This window comes from Salvelinus namaycush, chromosome 1, assembly GCF_016432855.1.
Source record: "Salvelinus namaycush isolate Seneca chromosome 1, SaNama_1.0, whole genome shotgun sequence".
Taxonomy (NCBI): domain Eukaryota; kingdom Metazoa; phylum Chordata; class Actinopteri; order Salmoniformes; family Salmonidae; genus Salvelinus; species Salvelinus namaycush.
This window is the reverse complement of record NC_052307.1, coordinates 26,022,534-26,041,771: the sequence shown is the minus strand read 5'-3', so window position 1 is coordinate 26,041,771 and position 19,238 is coordinate 26,022,534. Positions and strand designations below refer to the sequence as shown.

At 41.2% G+C, this 19,238-nt stretch overlaps 1 protein-coding gene across 2 annotated transcripts; it reads left to right on the top strand.

Annotated features, from left to right (window-relative positions):
* Positions 1-2,772: 2,772 nt before the first annotated feature.
* On the top strand, positions 2,773-13,257 carry ube2d4 (ubiquitin-conjugating enzyme E2D 4 (putative)). 2 transcript variants are annotated; one of them, XM_038964533.1, is made up of 7 exons: positions 2,773-3,026; positions 8,186-8,249; positions 8,474-8,505; positions 8,614-8,691; positions 8,790-8,895; positions 10,071-10,164; positions 10,393-13,257. In XM_038964533.1, exons 1-7 carry the CDS (start codon positions 3,003-3,005, stop codon positions 10,436-10,438), a joined length of 444 nt encoding a protein of 147 aa, XP_038820461.1. In that variant the 5' UTR covers positions 2,773-3,002; the 3' UTR covers positions 10,439-13,257. The 2 variants fall into 2 exon arrangements, with proteins under 2 accessions (XP_038820461.1, XP_038820540.1); XM_038964612.1 differs by lacking the exon at positions 8,474-8,505 and having other exon boundaries at positions 2,998-3,026.
* Positions 13,258-19,238: the final 5,981 nt, after the last annotated feature.

The following is a 19,238-nucleotide window of genomic DNA, read 5'->3' as shown; positions in this document are numbered from 1 at the left end:
CCTACCCATATCATACTGGGCATCCACACCAAGACACATACATAACTTTAGGTCTGGGGGCACTAACATTGTAACTAAAAACTCCGCACTACAAGGGATAGGTGGGGATTTCCCTTGTACCACTGGTAATGGGTTACCCAAGAAACAAGGAAACTGTACATGCTCTCTGCCAAGAAAGTTTTTTTTTTTAATCCATATCACCCTGACAGACCGTCCTAGACTCTTAGAAAAAAGGGTTCCACAAGGGTTCTTCAGCTGTCCCCATAGGAGAACCCTTTTTGGTTCCAAGTACAACCCTTTTTTGGTTCCAGGTAGAACCCTTTTGAGTTACATGTAAAACCCTTTGTGGAAAGGGTTCTACCTGGAACAAAAAATAGTTATTCAAAGGGTTTCACCTATGGGGACAGTCAGAGAAACCTTTTAGGTTCTAGATACTGTAGGAACGTTTTTTTAAAGAATGTAGATCGGCTATTGGTGCAGGATGTATGATGGGTTAGGGCTCTCTAGTGGTAGTCACCCAGATGATCTAAGTTTAAAGCCCACAGTTGCCAAACAGTGCACATTTAAATTTCTAAGAGGGAGACAGTGGTGGAATGACTGTGGGAAGTTTTTTGAGCTGAGGCTTGAGGCCAACAGAGAGTGTGGGGGAAACAACTCCATGCTGAATGTTCTTAGCAAGTAGGCAGAGTCAGCACACAAGGCCCCTGCTGCACAAGGCCTGAACTGCTACCTCTACTGCTGGGCTGGCTGAATCTGATTATAGGCAGGCCCTGGGGACAGGCAGGTCATTGAGAGCGCAGAGATGAGCAAACAATAGATATTATCTTAAGGAATCGCTAGCTTTCCAAAGGAAAATGGTCCTCAGTGTCACATTGACGATGGGATCATCAACCTGACATTGAATCAGCCATTTAAGAAGGATGAACACTGCCACCCATTCATAGATACTCACTAAAATAATGAGAGCTCTTTTTTCACCTTTGTTTAAGACATATAAAGGGAAACTCATAGGGCTTTGCAAGACAAGGCTGTGCAGAAATTGGAGGATGCAGCTGACTCACAGATGAATACGCCTTTACAATGATTGGATATTGACTGAACAATCCCTTGGTCTATCACCATTGTACTTGACAAAGCTATATAGAAAAATCAATTTTAAAGCAAATGTATACATTTAAAAGTTTCTGCTATTGAATGTGCATGACTATGTAGTGGAGCCTATTGTTGGCTAAATGTTTCATACATTTCTTTAGAACCTAACAACTTGCATAACTGTTGTTTTGTATCATGCTGAAGAAATATAATAGAATACATCTAGAATATAGATGCACCGGAAAAATAAGAAATTGAGATATATACTACTACATGGTTATAAATGGCAAGAAATATCAATCCAAGGTGTTTATGCAAACTCTGCAGAAAAATAACTTATATTATTTATATATTTTTCTCATCCCCGTCAAACTGTGTGAGAGTGGACATCTATACTTTTGAAATATACACAAATATTGTTGACAAACTGATATAGCTGCTATGGAGCTTCTTAATAGCACTATCAGTATACTTCTGATAATGGTGGGCATGATCCGTCAGCTGAGTGAGTTTACTGCAGGGCCCTTAGATCAGTGGGCCCTGCTTATCCTTGAAGTCAAACAGGGACATCTTGTGGTCAGAGGCTCACATGTGGTTTATGAAGTTTTGTATGTGCTGCTGTGTTCTAAATGGTTGCAGATTGCCCCTGTAAATGTATGCTTAATATGGTAATTTTGCTTGAGCTCTCCATTATAATGAATTGTAATGTCTTGTACCTACCACATCTTGGCAGGATCAGACTCTTTTTGGAATAACCCTAAATCATGTTGAAAATCTTTGTGGTCCAAACAGGATACCCACTTAGAAACAAAAACATGTTGGTTCTTCTCATCCAGCTAAAACACAATGATAATCTGCACCACACCTGACCTAAATCAAATATGAATCAATATTAACCAAAATATGAGAAGCATATAGATTTTCTTTACTTACAAAAGGGCAGTCAATAAATCGATGCTCATGTCTAAAATAACTGCCTTCATTGTCAGATAAGTAGCTAGGCCAAAAAGCGTAGGCCTAATAAATTGGAAAAGGCTATAAGGCCACATCTGACGCCCCAAACCGATATTTCATTTCTGAATGTATAAAAAATAGTTTACGACACAAATATCCATTAAATTGATCAGATACTCTAGTGGCCACTCTAAGCATGAAAATAAATGTCTTAAAAAATGGAACGCAGTCGGGAGAATGTAAGACCGGAAGATACCCAAGTTTTTGTATGGAGGTCAATGAGTGTTTAATTTGGTTAACAAAACATTGAATAGCTTATTTGATACGTGGGCTTATTTGATCAAATAGACGTTTTGTAATGATTAGGTTGTAAAGTGTACCAATATAAGTAGTTATCCCGCCAACCTTGAGAAAAAAACACTATATCGGTGTTGTGCCTGGTCGTCACTAGTTATTACAGCCACAAAGTCATAAAACCCGCCTATTTCTACAATTTATTTTCTTAAAATGTGATTTTAAACATAAACCTAACCACACTGCTAACATTATATTTGGGCCCTGTTGTCCCTCTCGCTTCGCCTCTTCCTGTCTGGTTAGGGTCAGCTGTCCAATGCATTTCTGCTAACATTATGATATTTGGACCCTGTTGTCCCTCTCGCTTCGCCTCTTCCTGTCTGGTTAGGGTCAGCTGTCCAATGCATTTCTCGTCTCGCGATATTCCGGAACTCCTCTCCAGCAGCAGTGGAAGGAGAGAGGGGGTGAGAACGTTCTTATATTATACCTCAGTGGGTGAGAAAGCTAGCCAACCTTCTACCGTGGAAACTACAGTTATATTCGAAAGATCCCACGATAGTTACATTATTTATATACACAAAGTAACTGTTTTGAAAACATCGTAATTTAACCCAAATTATCTGTGCCAGTGTATTAGAGAGACATATCTAATTAAACGAGCAATGGCGTTGAAAAGAATTCAAAAGGTGAGTGTTTGTTATTGTTTGCTTATTTCTTCCTGTCATCCTGCGTTGTAACTAACGGTAACGTTAGTCAACTAAATAGTTATGCTTACAATCAGAAACGTTATAGTCGTCCACATTTCATGTAACACACACTTATTTGTGCTCCCCTTGAATACTTCACATATAGACAAAGACGAGTAACCAATGGTGGCCTTTTGCAATTGACGCATTGCATGCTAGGAAGCTGTTAGCTAGCTAACGTTAGCTTAGCAGGACAGTATTTTTTTTTTGTTGCTAGTTAGCGGTCCTCCCATCTAGTTAACGTTAGATAATGTAAAGGGGCCTGTACCAATTGCATTTGGTTGGGGTGCAAGTAATATGACTACATTGTGCGTGTATTTTTTTTTTTAAATCACTAGTTAGCTAGTCATTTATTTGTCAGACGAACCCGGTGAGAGTACAATTTGGGGCTAGCTTGCTAATGCTAGCTAGCGGTAGCTATCTTTTGCCATCTTTGCTCCATCATGAATGAGTGTGCTGGAAACTAATGCGCACGCGTGACATCTGACAGCTGTTTGCAGGTTGCCAAATACTGAACCCCAATGTCAATGTTGCCATATATGGAATGGCAAATGGGGCACTGGGGCAAGCAAGTGTATTTATAACAGAATGGACAGCGTTTGCATAAATAGTTAACTAACTAGTGTACTGATTTCTGTACAACAATAACAGTGATGTCATACCATATAAACTAAAATGGTACACCGCTAGTAAACACCATAACTGCTAACATATGTGACTTTGGTGAACAATTGAAACCGCAGTGGGCTGTTTTTATTTTGTTTGTATTCACTGTAATGAAAGTTTTCATTAGTAGGGATATTAGTTTTGTGAATTTGGCGAACAATTGAAACAGTGGTTAATTTTGTTTATATTCTCACTATAATAAAAGTAAAACAATTTGTAGGGTGTAACATTATCATCACTTCACAGTATGGTACAGACGGGGACTGTGTAGTAATTGGTCATGTTAGCCTAAATGTCAAATTTGAGAAGAGGCTTTGATAGTTAATTTGGCTGTTACACCTTTCACCCCAACTCAGTGCTCAACCAGACAACCGTTGTCAAACAATGTGGTGTAGCCTATTTCACAATATCTGAATAATTTTCCACATCAATTTCCTCAGTCAGTGTGTGACTGTGTCTGAATCAGGGTCGTATTCACTAGAAAACAAACAGAAGAGAACAGACCGAAACGGGTATGGACTACCAGTCCAATAATACGACCCAGTGAACTCAACCCAGATGTGACTACCTATGCCAAGTTGCTTTTCCAACATTTGCAGAATTGCAGAGACAACAGCAGCCTGTTTAGAAAAAATATACAGTACTTGTCAATAGTTTGGACAAGTACTCATTCCGGGGTTTTTCTTTATTCTTACTATTTTCTACATTGTAGAATAATAGGGAAGACATCAAAACTATGAAATAACACATATCAAAAAAGTGTTAAACAAATAAAAAATATATTTTATTATATTTTCCTTGATGACAGCTTTGCACACTTGGCATTCTCTCAACCAGCTTCATGAGGTAGTCACCTGGAATGCATTTCAATTAACAGGTGTGCCTTGTTAAAAGTTAATTTGTGGAATTTCTTTCCTTAATGCGTTTGAGCCAATCAGTTGTGTTGTGACAAGGTAGGAGTGGTATACAGACGATAGCCCTATTTGGTAAAATACCAAGTCCATATTATGGCAAGAACAGCTCAAATAAGCAAAGAGAAACGACAGTACATCATTACCTTAAGACATGAAGGTCAGTCAATCTGGAACATTTAAAGAACTTTGCAAGTTTCTTCAAGTACAGTGGCAAAAACCATCAAGCGCTATGATGAAACTGGCTCTCATGAGGACTGCCACAGGAAAGTAAGACCCATAGTTACCTCTGCTGCAGAGGATGAGTTCATTAGATTTACCAGCCTCAGAAATTGCAGCCCAAATAAATGCTTCACAGAGTTCAAGTTTAGACACATCAACGTCAACTGTTCAGCGGAGACTGTGTGAATCAGGCCTTCATGGTCATATCGTTGCAAAGAAACCACTACACTACATCCTTTGCACCCCAGTATCTCTACTTGCACATTCATCTTCTGCACATCTATCACTCCAGTGTTTAATTGCGAAATTGTAATTACTTCACCACTACGACCTATTTATTGCCTTACCTCCCTAATCTTACCTCATTTGCACACACTGTATATAGATCTTTTCTATTGTGTTATTGACTGTAGGTTTGTCTAACTCGGTGTTGTTGTTTTTGTCGCACTGCTTTGCATTATTTTGGCCAGGTCGCAGTTGTAAATTAGAACTTGTTCTCTACTGGCCTACCTGGTTAAATATAGGTGAAATATAAAAAATAAACTACTAAAGGACACCAATAAGAAGAGACTTGCTTGGGCCAAGAAACACGATCAAATCACATTTTATTGGTCACACACACATGGTTAGCAGCTGTTAATGCGAGTGCAGCAAAAAGCAAAATTCACAACAGCTTCCTTATACACACAAATATAAAGGGATGAATATGTACATATAAATATATGGATGAGCGATGGCCATGCGACATAGGCAAGATGCAGTAGATGGTATAGAATATAGTATATACGTATGAGATGAGTAATGTAGGATATGTAAACATTATTAAAGTGGCGTTATTTAAAGTGACTAGTGATACCTTTATTAAATCCATGTATTTAAGTGGCCAGAGATTTGAGACTGTCTGTTGCAGCAGCCTCTATGTTAGTGATGGCTGTTTTACAGTCTGATGGCCTTGAGATAAGCTGTTTTTCAGTTTCTCGGTCCCAGCTTTGATGCACCTGTACTGACCTCGCCTTCTGGAAGATTGCGGGGTGAACAGGCAGTGGCTCGGGTGGTTGTTGGCCTTGATCTTTTTGGCCTTCCTGTGACATCGAGTGCTGTAGGTGTCCTGGAGGGCAGGTAGTTTGCCCCCGGGGATGCGTTGTGCAGACCACACTACCCTCTGGAGAGCCTTGCGGTTGAGGGTTGTGTAGTTGCCATACCAGGCGGTGATGCAGCCCGACAGGATGCTCTTGATTGTGCATCTGTAGAAGTTTGAGTGTTTTAGGTGACAAGCCAAACTTGGGGCTGAGAACAGGGCCCCACAAGGGTGCGGTGTTGAGGATCTGCGGGGTGGAGGCGTTGTTTCCTTCCTTCACCACCTGGAGGCGGCCCATCAGAAAGTCCAGGATCCACTTGCACAGGGCGGGGTCGAGACCCGGGGTCTTAAGCTTAATGACAAGTTTGGAGGGTACTATATGGTTAAATGCTGAGCTATAGTCAATGAACAGCATTTTTACATCGGTATTCCTCTTGTCCAGATGAGATAGGGCAGTGTGATGGCGATTGCGTCGTCTGTGGACCTATTGGGGTGGTAAGCAAATTGGATTGGGCCTAGGGTATCAGGTATGGTGGATGTGTTATGATCCTTGACTAGTCTATCAAAGCACTTCATGATGACAGAAGTGAGTGCTACGGGGCAATAGTCATTTAGTTCAGTTACCTTAGCTTTCTTGGAAACAGGAACAAGGGTGGCCATCTTGAAGCATGTGGGGACAGCAGATTGGGATTGATTGATTATGTCCGTAAACACACCAGCCAGCTGGTCTGCGCATGCTCTGAGGACGCGGCTAGGGATGTAGTCTGGGCCGGCAGCCTTGCGAGGATTTACACGTTTAAATGTTTTACTCACGTTGGCCATGGAGAAGGAGAGCCCACAGGCTTTGGTAGTGAGCCGTGTCAGTGGCACTGTTGTCCTCAAAGCGAGCAAAGAAGTTGTTTAATTTGTCTGGGAGCAAGATGTCGATGTCTGCGACGGGGCTGGTTTTCTTTTTGTAGCCCGTGATTGACTGTAGACCCTGCCACCATACGTCTCATGTTTAGCTGTTGAATTGCGACTACTTTGTCTCTATACTGAAGCTTTGCTTGTTTGATTGCCTTGCCTTGGGAATTACTACACTGTTTGTATTCGGTCATGTTTCCAGTCGTCTTGCCATGATTAAAAGCGGTGGTTCGCGCCTTCAGTTTTGCGTGAATGCTGCCATCAATCCACGGTTTTTGGTTAGGGAAGGTTTTAATAGTCACAATGGATACACACTCTACAAGAGAGCCAAAGAAATGGTTAGGTATGCAAAGGGTCATCAAGTTATAGCAGCAATCTACCTCACCAAGCAAGGTGAGAAGAATAAGAGCACCACATTGAAGCTGCCCAGCAACACCCGTTGGAGTGGTGTTGTCATCATGTTTGACTATCTCCTGGAGGGGAAGGATTCTCCAAGAAATGGCCAAATCCCAACATCAGCCGCCTCAGAGCGCAACTGCTCCTTGTTTGGGAACACACACCAAAGCATGCAACAGGCTGACCAATACAAGGCTCTGAAAATTGGTGGCCATCCGGGCAAATTTGAGGCTTTTTGAGCCTGACAATGAGCCATCCTCAACAAGGTTGGAAAGTGACAGTGAAGATGAGGCCTCAGAGTCTGATGTTCAAGAGGTGGACATTGAGGAGGTCAAGGGAGAAGACATGGAAGCCTGAGAGGAAGACAACCAAAGTTTAGTTTCTAGACGATCATTTTACAGATGTATGTTGAAAACGTTTTTGGGAGATGCGATGGATCATTGGGGATCATTCAATATTCCCTTTCTTTTGTTGTTCAGTGAAATCATCCCATGTGAAGAGTCAACTCATTTAATTAAAGTCCAATTCATAACTAAATAGTTTTATTTTTTTCTATTGGAAGGATTTAATCATTTGCAATTGTCTACTTATGATAAGGTAAAATGTTTATGTTTCTGTCTCCATATGGTAAATATATCCAATGCAAAAAACATCTACATTTAAATGGTATTCATTTGCATATATTTCTGTTAGTTCCCATGTATTCCTGTTAAATCCCACGGAAAGTTTCCACCTCTGAATATTCCCCAAAGTGTGCAAGCCTAAACCCTAGAATGAGTATGTGTGTCCATACTTTGACTGGTGCTGTATATCTGTAACATATGACACAGGTATATCCATGACAGAATTTATTTCCTTGTCTGCCACATCGGCTAGAAGTGGACTCAAAAAGGTAATTTATCTATTATTGTTCATCTCTTTAGGAACTGACAGATTTGCAGAGGGATCCGCCTGCACAGTGCTCAGCGGGACCAGTTGGAGATGATTGTAAGTAACTATGGGATAAATCCTATATATTGATCACATGAAAGACTTATTTGCCATGTTTTTAAAAACAGTCTGTGCCAGTCTGTTAGACATTCAGTAGTGTGAAATGCACACCTACACTATACATACATTTAGGTAACTTTTGATGGGGACCCATGCAATGGGCTAGGCTATGACATTGCATTGTTTTGTATTAATTGTAACCCATTTTAAATTGTATTTAGTGTTTCACTGGCAGGCGACAATAATGGGTCCGGTATGTGATTTAATTTCCCTTTTCTCTTATTAACAAATAGCTTAGCAACAATTAAGCTTTTACGGGTATTCTTCTCCTTCTAAACATGTTTTTCTTCTGTTCTTTTAGAATGACAGTCCTTATCAGGGAGGGGTGTTCTTTTTGACTATACACTTCCCTACAGATTACCCCTTCAAACCACCAAAGGTGGGTTTAAAAAGCACATAAGATCAGTTTACGTTAGGAAACAATTCATAGTGCTAGCAGTATGTGCTGGTTGATAAAATGTTTCAATTCAATTGCAGGTTGCGTTCACGACAAAGATCTACCACCCCAATATCAACAGTAATGGAAGCATTTGTCTGGATATATTGAGATCTCAATGGTCGCCTGCACTCACTGTATCAAAAGGTAAGCCCCTATGAATGTTTGTCTATAGTAGAGCTGGGATGATGAATAGAAGATTGATACCTATCAAACCAATTATTTCAGACATTTTACTGATATAGATGCACACTATAAACATTGTTCAATTGATCGTTATTGTGAAAATTCAGTCAATTTATCGTGGATTTTTGTCCATATCGCCCAGCTCTAGTCTATAGGATCTGACATGAGGTTGGAATTAAATATTTCCTGGGATTACTTCAATATAACTTATGATGAGGGAAAATATATTTAAATATAATGCATAGGACCTTTTCAAATGTTAGCATTGATTTAAGGATGGAGACAGCATATCTCTCCAAACATGCTAATTTTAGAACTGTAGGCGTACACATTTAGTTGGTTTGTTTACAAGCCGTAAGGCTTACCATTTTAAGAAACAATTGTTTGACCGAGTCAATGTCTCTCCAGGTAGTTAAGTTTTATTATTCGAATGTAAAGGATACACATGGTATACACCATCCAACAAAATGTTTACTTGCAGGTTCCTTCTCGACAATGCAACAATAAGAAATAATAAAAGATAAGAATATGAATGTAAAGTAAATGGCTCAGTAGAATATCACTTTTTTTTTGCATAAGTATAGTACAGGAAGGCACAATTTATAATCTAATATTTATATGTGTTTTGGGAAGTGGGTATTGGGGGGCAAGTGTTTACATTGTGCAGTATTTAGTAATAATAAGTCTGGCAGCAGCAGTTGTAATGTGTGTATATGAATGTACCGTATATGGGGGTGTGTGGTAATAATGTACAAGACAATTAGTTCAAATTTAGCAATCCATTGTTATTTTCTACTTCAAATGGTTGTCAGAATAGTAAATATATTATTCTTAGACTTGAAGGGAAATCGTTATCATGTGCCACTTTGTGTCTCAGGTGAAGAGGTGGTCAACACAACAGCAACTGTTGTCATAGCAATATGGAGGAAAGCTGTGTGTAGATGTATTAAAGGCTCTTAGTTCCCCTAAAGAAAATGCATGGTTAAGAGCCGTTACAGAAGCATTTGGCCTCCTTTTTGCATAATAAAATATTTAAAATAACTTTTTTATTGACATGTGTGTGGGTGTCTGCAGTGTGAGGGGTTTCAGATGTAGTTATTGCATTTTGATTATTTTCTTGTCCATTTTTTTTGTAGTTCTCTTGTCAATCTGCTCTCTGCTTTGCGATCCGAACCCAGATGACCCTCTTGTACCAGAGATTGCACACACCTACAAAGCTGACAGGGAAAAGTGAGTGTGCCATAGTGTTTGATTCCTTTGCTTTGAAACTCCAGCATACTGGTATTCCCAAATAGGGCCTACTCCACAAACAGTTAAATGTATCTTTTAATGCCAACATTTTGGTCAATAGACCTTCATTTGATACCAACATTTCAGTCAACTGACTGAAGGTCTAGAATACCAGTGTGCTAGTTCTGTTTTTCAGGTATAGCGCAAACCTTCCATTTTGTTTTACAGGTACAACAGACTAGCAAGAGAATGGACACAGAAGTATGCAATGTGAGAATGCCTGTGAAATGAAAACACTAAAAGAAGAAACACATGTTTAATATTAACACAAGGCAAACGAACAAGAGGGGAAACATAACTACACACTCTGGCAGGAGAAGGAAGCGATAAAATAAGGGACAGTGCAACCTGGCTGCTAAGTGCCGAGCTGCTGCCATGTGCCATTCTTCATGACTTGTATGGATCAGCTGAGCAAGGCCTAAGGGACTCCTGAAAGCACTCCCTTATGGAATACTGGAACCTCCCCATAGTCCAGACCACCACACCCTGACTTTAACTATTACTACTTCTATTGTGACTATTATTATCAGTGTTACTATTCATATTCTTATGATCACTTGTTATTATAATGATATCATTGTGTTATTCTACTGAATGCTGAAACATTGGGTTTTGAATTTGGAGGGGACTAGTTAGCAGCTTGGTTCTCACTCCTTTCAAAGGTACTTTCTTTGCCCCTCTGAATGTCTTGTATTACTGTATGTTCATGTATTCAGTGGCCTTGCTGTATTATTGTAACAACCTCCTCTCAGACGTTAGAAGTGCAATTGAGTTGGAGTGCTCAGCACATAATGGTGCATGGCTATATGCAGCAGCGTTGTTCAATGGCTCACTAAGACTCTGGAGATGGTTCTACCCAAACTCTCACACCCGGATGTAATGTGAGACGATTCAGACAGTCATTCTGTATCCCCCTGAGCCAATTAATTGTATCCGTCAATGTATTTGGAAATGTCCCAAATGCAGTGACAGGTGGTCCTTGGAGAGCCTGGGGAGAGGTGCTATCAAGGTGAGCTGCCCTGGGTTGGACTGGCATCTGTGCTCATGGGCAAGAGACCAGGGAGACAGTTCTGGAACCTCCACCACTTCTCTCACCTGTGTCGTCTACGTCCCTGCTTCTTGTCCTAGATCCATCCAGGGCTAGCATCTTACTTCATAAAATCCTACTGTAAGGTAGCACTTACAGTTGAGTACACGCATAGCGTAACAGAATGTAAACTTGTGAGATTGGGATGATTCATGAGGCTGGTGTTAGAGTGCAACCCTGTAAATACAGTAGCTCAGGTATATATTGAACTCACCTGTCTGAAAGGGCATTGTAGTGGCCTGTGATGAAAATGACCAGATCTGTGTTGCACACTGACATGCTGCTTTAATCCAGAAGTTGTCTTTGGAGACTTTATCTGACATGGGTCATTCATTAGCTTTCCCTACTCAACTTCTCGCCGTTATCACAGATTGTTTTACTGTACAACACTATGATGTGAATGTTTTCAAACAGTTTTTGTTCATACATGCTATTGCTTTGAATATGCCATTGGTTAAAACTGGAGTCATTTTTAATTTAGATGGGAGCTTGAAAATACGTTCTTTAATGACAACTGTTGCAGATCTATGAATGAACATGTCGCTTTTTTTTGTTTGTTGTTCAAGTGAGTAACTTTAACTCATCTTTTGTTTATTGTGAAGTTTCATTAGGTGTTTCACAAATGTTTCCCATGCCTTTTACATCTTAACATAACATGAGCTGTAACCTGGGTCGTGCCAGCTGCATATTTGTTTTAGCACATGTCTTGATTTTGTTCTTATCATTGGAACTTTACTTTCTCTTTATTTTTAGAGGGTCCGCAATAGTGCACATAGGCAATACATTTGTAACCTAGTATTCTGCAAGCTTGATTGTAGTTTTTTTTTTTATGTCACTAAAATGACCACCGTTTAATCTTGCATTAGTAATATCACATTTGAAGTAAACATAATCCAGTGGAGGTGCTGGACTAGTTAGACTGCATCTGTCTTGAGCTATAAATTGTCTGTTGCCATGGAAAGGGAATAAAAAGTATGGGGGGGGGATAATGTGAGAAATTTGGTCATCGAAACGCTTAATGGATTTAGTGAAAGATCATGTAGGTTGATTGGGGTGGAAAAGAGGTTGTACTCTAGTCTATACTATACTGTAGCCTGGTTTGATTTAGGAGCCCGACGCATACTGTCATTATGAATTACATTTAGAATTGGTCATGAGGCTATGATTGAATATCCACTGAATACAGTCAATCATCTGGCAGTCAAACCGTTTCTTTAAAAGACTGAGGCAGTGAGTAATGCCACTGGACAAAACTTATTTCTTCAGCTTGCTTGATTTTGCTCCGTATATTGCGTTGTCTGGTTATTTATTTTTGTAATCTGTCTTCCAGTTGTCCGTTTTGTGTGCAGTCAGCCTCAATCCATCAAATGTTTCTTTCAGTATGACATCCTGGTTTGATCCAAAGAGATACAAACTTAATTATCTCATTGGTCCAATGGGTTCTCAATGGAGGTCACGATAGGCAGCTTGGCATGCTTTGCACTCTGGAGAACATTTTCACAACCGTTTGTCAGATATCAGGGATTTCTTTACATTTCATTTGCCTGACACCCCTGACAAAATCTTAGCCTTAACCATCATTTTGTGTATAGATACTGTAAATTGCTATCAGGGCTTGTTTCCCCTAAAGGGAAATCAATTTCATTTTATCACTAGAGACTTGCGATTAATATGTAAATTGGACAACTAATTTTTTTAGTGTACAGCCTTGCTAACTTGAAATTCAGGACCAGTCTTCATAAATAAATGCATCTCAAATTTATAGGTATGTCATTAAGACTTCCCATAACCAATTATCTCCCCTTGCATACACATGACAGAAAATAACAATTGGGTTGTCAATTTAAAAAAATAAAACTCCTTTTTGTTTTATGTTTCTGAAATTAATCCCATACTCATTTATTGACTCATCTAAAACTATTGTAAAATATACATTACCTCATCTGTGTAGTTTTCAGTGTATATTTTTTTCTCCATGTCTGGTCTGACGGGCTGTTATCAGGGTTTTATCAACTTTGTAACAAATAATGAAATATCAGAGATTAGGGAGTTCAGGTTTCTACTCCATGGTTGCCTATACGGTGCAGACAAGGCGGTTAAGAAAGAGTATGGCCAAAGAGACAACCAGCTGAAGGCCATGTTGAATTGTCATTTTTTTCAGAGACAAGTCGGTGGATTTCACGAAACACAAACAGTATGAAGACTTGAAAATGTGCTTTGTGTTCTATGGAAAACAATGAATGACGTAGAACTGACCTTCCATGGAGTTGCATTGTCCAGAGAATGCATAGAGCCCCGAGCTGATTATGCCTTTTTTACGATGCCTATAATTTAACACATTTGCCACTAGAAATGTGTTAAACATCCACTGAATTAGTTAGCAAGTTTACTAGATACCTACAGTAATTCATTTAGCTAACCAAACCATCAGTCCTTTCTTGCCATTATGAAAATCAAATTCAACAATGTGAATATTTTCAATACGACTTTCTTTCAAAACTATTGAATTCTACCGCGCAAATATACCATGCATTATCGGGAAAGAATGCACTCTAGAATGCCATTCAAGCCAATCAGAAACAAGTATTCAACAATGCCATGGTATTAAGTTAATTGAGCTAGCTGACCTGTGGCATGGCAGAAGTGGACGATACTGAGTTTCCAGAAGTCCCACTCAGAGATAGAATTCATGTTGTAGGAACGAGCGAGAAGGAGCAAGACAGGAAAAACGGCACGAGGTGCGAACCCAAACCAACTGATAGACAAGCTAAGTATTTTCTCCTTGCTGAGACAAGTGCAGGAGAGAGAAATACATGTTACGTGCCTGAATGCCCTGAGCAGTCGATGGATTGTTAACTTGAAATTGATCCTGACAAAAGTGAGGAGAAAGAACCTGTGTTATCAGGTGAGGTGAAGGTTTCTGAACCTCACCGACATGATCAGGAAAATGCCAGAGAGGACTCTGACCCAGTGGGAGTAAGATTCTTGGAGAAAGTGGATCCATCCCTTTTGGCCGATCTGTTTGTTGTATCAGGCTGAGTAAAGAAGGAGTTGGGTTCTGTCAAGTCGGTCAAAGTATCCAGAGATGGACTTGTGTAGAGTTTTTGCGTATCTGCTGCTCGGTGGGAGAGGACGCTGCACGTTTCGAGACTCGGGATGAAAGTGGTGTTATGCTTTGCTCTCCGGAGCAGAGCTCTGAAAGGAGTGATGAAGGGTGGGGTTGAGTGTTAAGGTGGATCAACTGAAGTTGGGGATCTCCGCCTTTGGTGCGACGCAGACCCAGTGCGGTGGTGAGCGCGAGACTGAGGAGAACCTTGTCTGTTCTTTTACGTTTTGATGTGCTTGCTGGATAAAGTCATGGTAGGGTATATAACATTGGAGGCTGCTGACGGGAGGACGGCTCATAATAATGTCTGGAATGGAGTCAATGGAATGGTATCAAACACATGGAAACCTCATCTTTGACGTGTTTGATACCATTCCATTGTCTCCATTCCAGACCTTATGAGCCGTCCTCCAGTCAGCAGCCTCCACTGTATTTAAGTTATCCCGTGAGAGCTTTTGTTCCGAACCCACTATGGTGTTTCATGTGCCAAGTTCATGGTTATGTTGCAGCAGTATGTAGGAGGAAGATTGCGAGGTGTGAGAAGTGTGTTGTTTTGTTGGAAAAGGTGGAGCGTTTCAATTGTGGGGTTGACTATGTTGCTGGGGATCAGAAATGTCTTATGCAAGTAAGACAAATTTAAGTTTTCAGGGTGAGGACAGTGCAGAAAGTGTCATATGCTGAGGCAGTAAGGAAAGTAGAGGATGGTGGGCAAAGGGGGAGGGAGCCTGAGAAGATCCCTGTGAGAAGTAGGCAAGTACAGAGTGACCTGAACAGTTTGTGTAAGGTTGGCTTGTTGCTGTTTATTGCTATGGTTATTAATTGTACAGCACAGATGGAAAGGAAATCCCAGAAGATTGAATTGGTAGCAGCAGCAGATATGTTTTTGGGTATCAGAGATTTTAGTGCAGAAGAACTACAGGTGGTTTGGTTTTGAGAGAAGGGGTTCCAGCCTCCTAGGCTGATGGCCTGGAGTAGGTTCTGTTGGGGCCAAAGTAGTGGGAAGGTGTGGTGGGATGTGTTGGGGATAGTGGTATATACACTGAGTGTACAAAACATTAGGAGAACCTGCTCTTTCCATGACATCGACTGACCAGGTAAATCCAGGTGAAAGCTATGATCCCTTATTGATGTCACCTGTTAAATCCACTTCAATCAGTGTAGTTGGAGGGGAGGAGACAGGTTAAAGAAGGATTTTTAAGCCTTAAAACAATTGCGACATGGATTGTGTATGTGTGCCATTCAGAGGATGAATGGGCAAGATAAAAGATGTAAGTGCCTTTGAACGGGGTATGGTAGTAGGTGCCAGGCGCACCGGTTTGAATGTGTCAAGAACTGCAACGCTGCTGTTTTTTTTCACTCAACTGTATCAAGAAGGGTCCACCACCCAACTTGACACAACTGTGGGAAGCATTGAAGTCTACATGGGCCAGCATCCCTGTGGAAAGCTTTCGACACTTTGTAGTCCATGCCTGATGAATTGAGGCTGTTCTGAGGACAAAGGGGGGTGCAAGACAATATGAGGAAGGTGTTGCTAATGTTTTCTACACTCAGTGTAGATGGAGGTGCTGTATCCTTTTTTCCCCATTTCCCCTTTGCCTTTTTCTGTGAACAAATGTGTTATGCACTTTCCAAACTGAAAGGCAGCAATACGCAACATAGCGTCTAGTCTGTCGGAAAGCTACATGAAGAAGATGTCCAGTCTGCCTTGGTCCCCATGGCCACATTCACTTCAATCCTCCAGAAGAGGGCGCATAGTCATTGTATTTTTTCTTCATCCCTAATGGGAAGAGTGGAGGATTGGAATGTTCTCTTCATGATGTGGTGAATCGATTACCGTTCTCTCAGCAGCAGGATCTTATGCTGGCTACACGATCGCAGATAAAAAATAATAATAATAAGAGTCCCCCTACATGCTAAACTTTGGGAATATACTTTTTTTTGCGCTCTAGTGCAGTACAACTGTTTTTCACAACATTGCAATCACATTTGAAAACAATTATGGAAAGTTTGACGTATTTTAATATTGTATTATTTATACAGCATTTATTTTTTTACTTTACACAAAGACTGGTATGTTGAAAGCTATTGTGTAGGCTATATGTAAAGAAATACACTTAAGTCTTCAAAACATAAATGGGTCTCTTGTGCTGGGCAATGGGTTTAAAACAGAGTACTGGTTACTCCAACCACTCCTTTCAATGAAATGCAATACATGGTATATGGGATACTTATTGGCTTGTAGAGAACTTTTCTACCTGTTTCAGCTAAAGTGGGGTGGGAAATACTCAGTAGGGTCTCTACTGTGACTGTGTTGTACATACCCAGCAACACCCCCCCCACCCTCTATAGCGCCCAATGCAAAATACTGTAATAGACTGAACATGGGATACATATTGGCTTGTAGAGTCTAACCACTGCCCTACCCTGCTGCCTGCCCCCTCCAGTCCCTCCACGAACACCAGACCTCAGTGACCAATTCCCTACTCTCAGCTTTCTGGTATGTGTTGGAAAATGGATTAAATAAATAAAAGTTCTCATCAATCTACACACAATACCCCATAATGACAAAGCGAAAACAGTTTTTTTTTAAACATTTTTGGAATTACAGAAATACCTTATGTAAATAAGTATTCAGACCCTTTGCTATGAGACTCAAAGTTTCCATTGATGCAGATGTAGAAGCACAGTGGCTAGGAAAAACTCCCTAGAAAGGAAGAAACCTAGAGAGGAACCAGGCTCTGAGGGGTGGCCAGTCCTCTTCTGGCTGTGCCAGGTGGAGATTTTAAGAGTATGTGGCCATTAAGGCTAGATTGTTCTTAAAAATGTTAAAACGTTCAAAGATGACCAGCAGGATTGTAGAGGGTGCAACAGGTCAGTACCCCAGGAGTAAATGTCATTTGGCTTTTCATAGCCAAGCATTCAGAGGTCGAGACGGCAGGTGCAGTATGGAGAGAGAGAGAGTTGAAAACAGCAGGTCCGGGACAAGGTAGCACGTCCGGTGAACAGATCAGGGTTCCATAGCCGCAGGCAGAACAGTTGAAAATGGAGCAGCAGCACTACCAGGTGGACTGGGGACAGCCAGGATTCATCAGACCTGGTAGTCCTCAGGCATTGTCCTAGGGTTCAGATCCTCTGGAAGGGGAGGGGAGGGAGAGAGAGAGAATTAGAAGGAGCATACTTAAATTCACACAGGGCACCATATATAACAGACTGACTCCAGCACATAGACTATTGCAACATAGATACGGGGGGTCGGGGAACACTGTGGCCCCGTCTGACGATACCCCTGGACAGGGCCAACCAGGCAGGATGTAACCCACCCACTTTGCCAAAGCACAGCCCCCACACCACTAGAGCAACCCTGAGACAAGGCTGAGTATAGCCCACGAAGATCTCCTCCACAGCACAAGCCCGAGGGAACGCAAAACCAGACAGGAAGATCACGTCTGTGACTCAACCCACTGAATTGATGAACCCCTCTTACGGATGGCATGGAAGAGCACTAGTAAGCCAGTGACTCAGCCCCCATTATTGGGTCAGAGGCAGAGATTCACAGTGGAGAGGAGCTGGCCAGGCAGAGACAGCCAGGGCGGGTTGTTGTTCCAGCGCCTTGCTGTTCACCTTCGCACCCCTGGGCCAGACTACACTCAATCATAGGACCTACTGAAGAGATGAGTCTTCAATAAAGACTTAAAGGTTGAGATTCAGTCTGCGTCTCTCAAATGGATAGGCAGACCATTCCATAAAAATTGAGCTCTATAGGAGAAAGCCCTGACTCCAGCTGTTTGCTTAGAAATTCAAAGGACAATAAGGAGGCCTGCGTCTTGTTACCGTAGCGTACATGTAGGTATGTACGGCAGAACCAAATCGGAGCGATAGGTAGGGGCATGCCCATGTAATGCTTTGTAGTTTATCAGTAAAACCTTGAAATAAGCCCTAACCTTAACAGCTATGTTTAGCACTAACTGAAGTTTATTTAGTGCTTTATCCAGGTAGCCAGAGAGTACAGCATTGCAGTAGTCTAATCTAGAAGTGATACAAGCATGGATTAGCTTTTCTGCATAATTTTTGGACAAAAAGTTTCAGATTGTCTCTGGTCTGATGAAACCAAGATGTAATTATTTTTGCCTGAATGCCAAGCGTCACATCTGGAGGAAGCCTGGCACCATCCCTACGGTGAAGCATGGTGGTGGCAGCATCATGCTGTGGGGATGTTTTTCAGCGGCAGGGACTGGCAGACTAGTCAGGATTGTGGGAAAGATGAACAGAGAAAAGTACAGAGAGATCCTTGATGAAAACCTGCTCCAGAGCGCACAAGACCTCAGACTGGGGCTAAGGTTCACCTTCCTACAGGTCAACGACCCTAAGCACACGGCCAAGACAAGGCAGGAGTGGCTTTGGGACCAGTCTCTGAATGTCCTTGAGTGGCCCAGTCAGAGCCGAGACTTGAACCCGATCGAACATCTCTGGAGAGACCTGAAATAGCTGTGCAGCAACGCTCCCCATCCAACCTGACAGAGCTTGAGAGGATCTGCAGAGAAGAATGGGAGAAACTCCCCAAATACAGGTGTGCCAAGCTTGTAGTGTCATACCCAAGAAGACTCGAGGCTGTAATTGTTTTCAGTGATTCAACAAAGTACTAAGTAAAGGATCTGAATACTTATGTAAACGTTATATTTCAGTTTTTATTTTGTATAAATTTGCTAAAATTTCTAAACCAGTTTTTGCTTTGTCATTATGGAGTATTGTGTTAAGTTTGATGACGGGGGGACAATTTAATACATTTTAGAATAAGGCTGTAACGTAACAAAATGTAGAAAA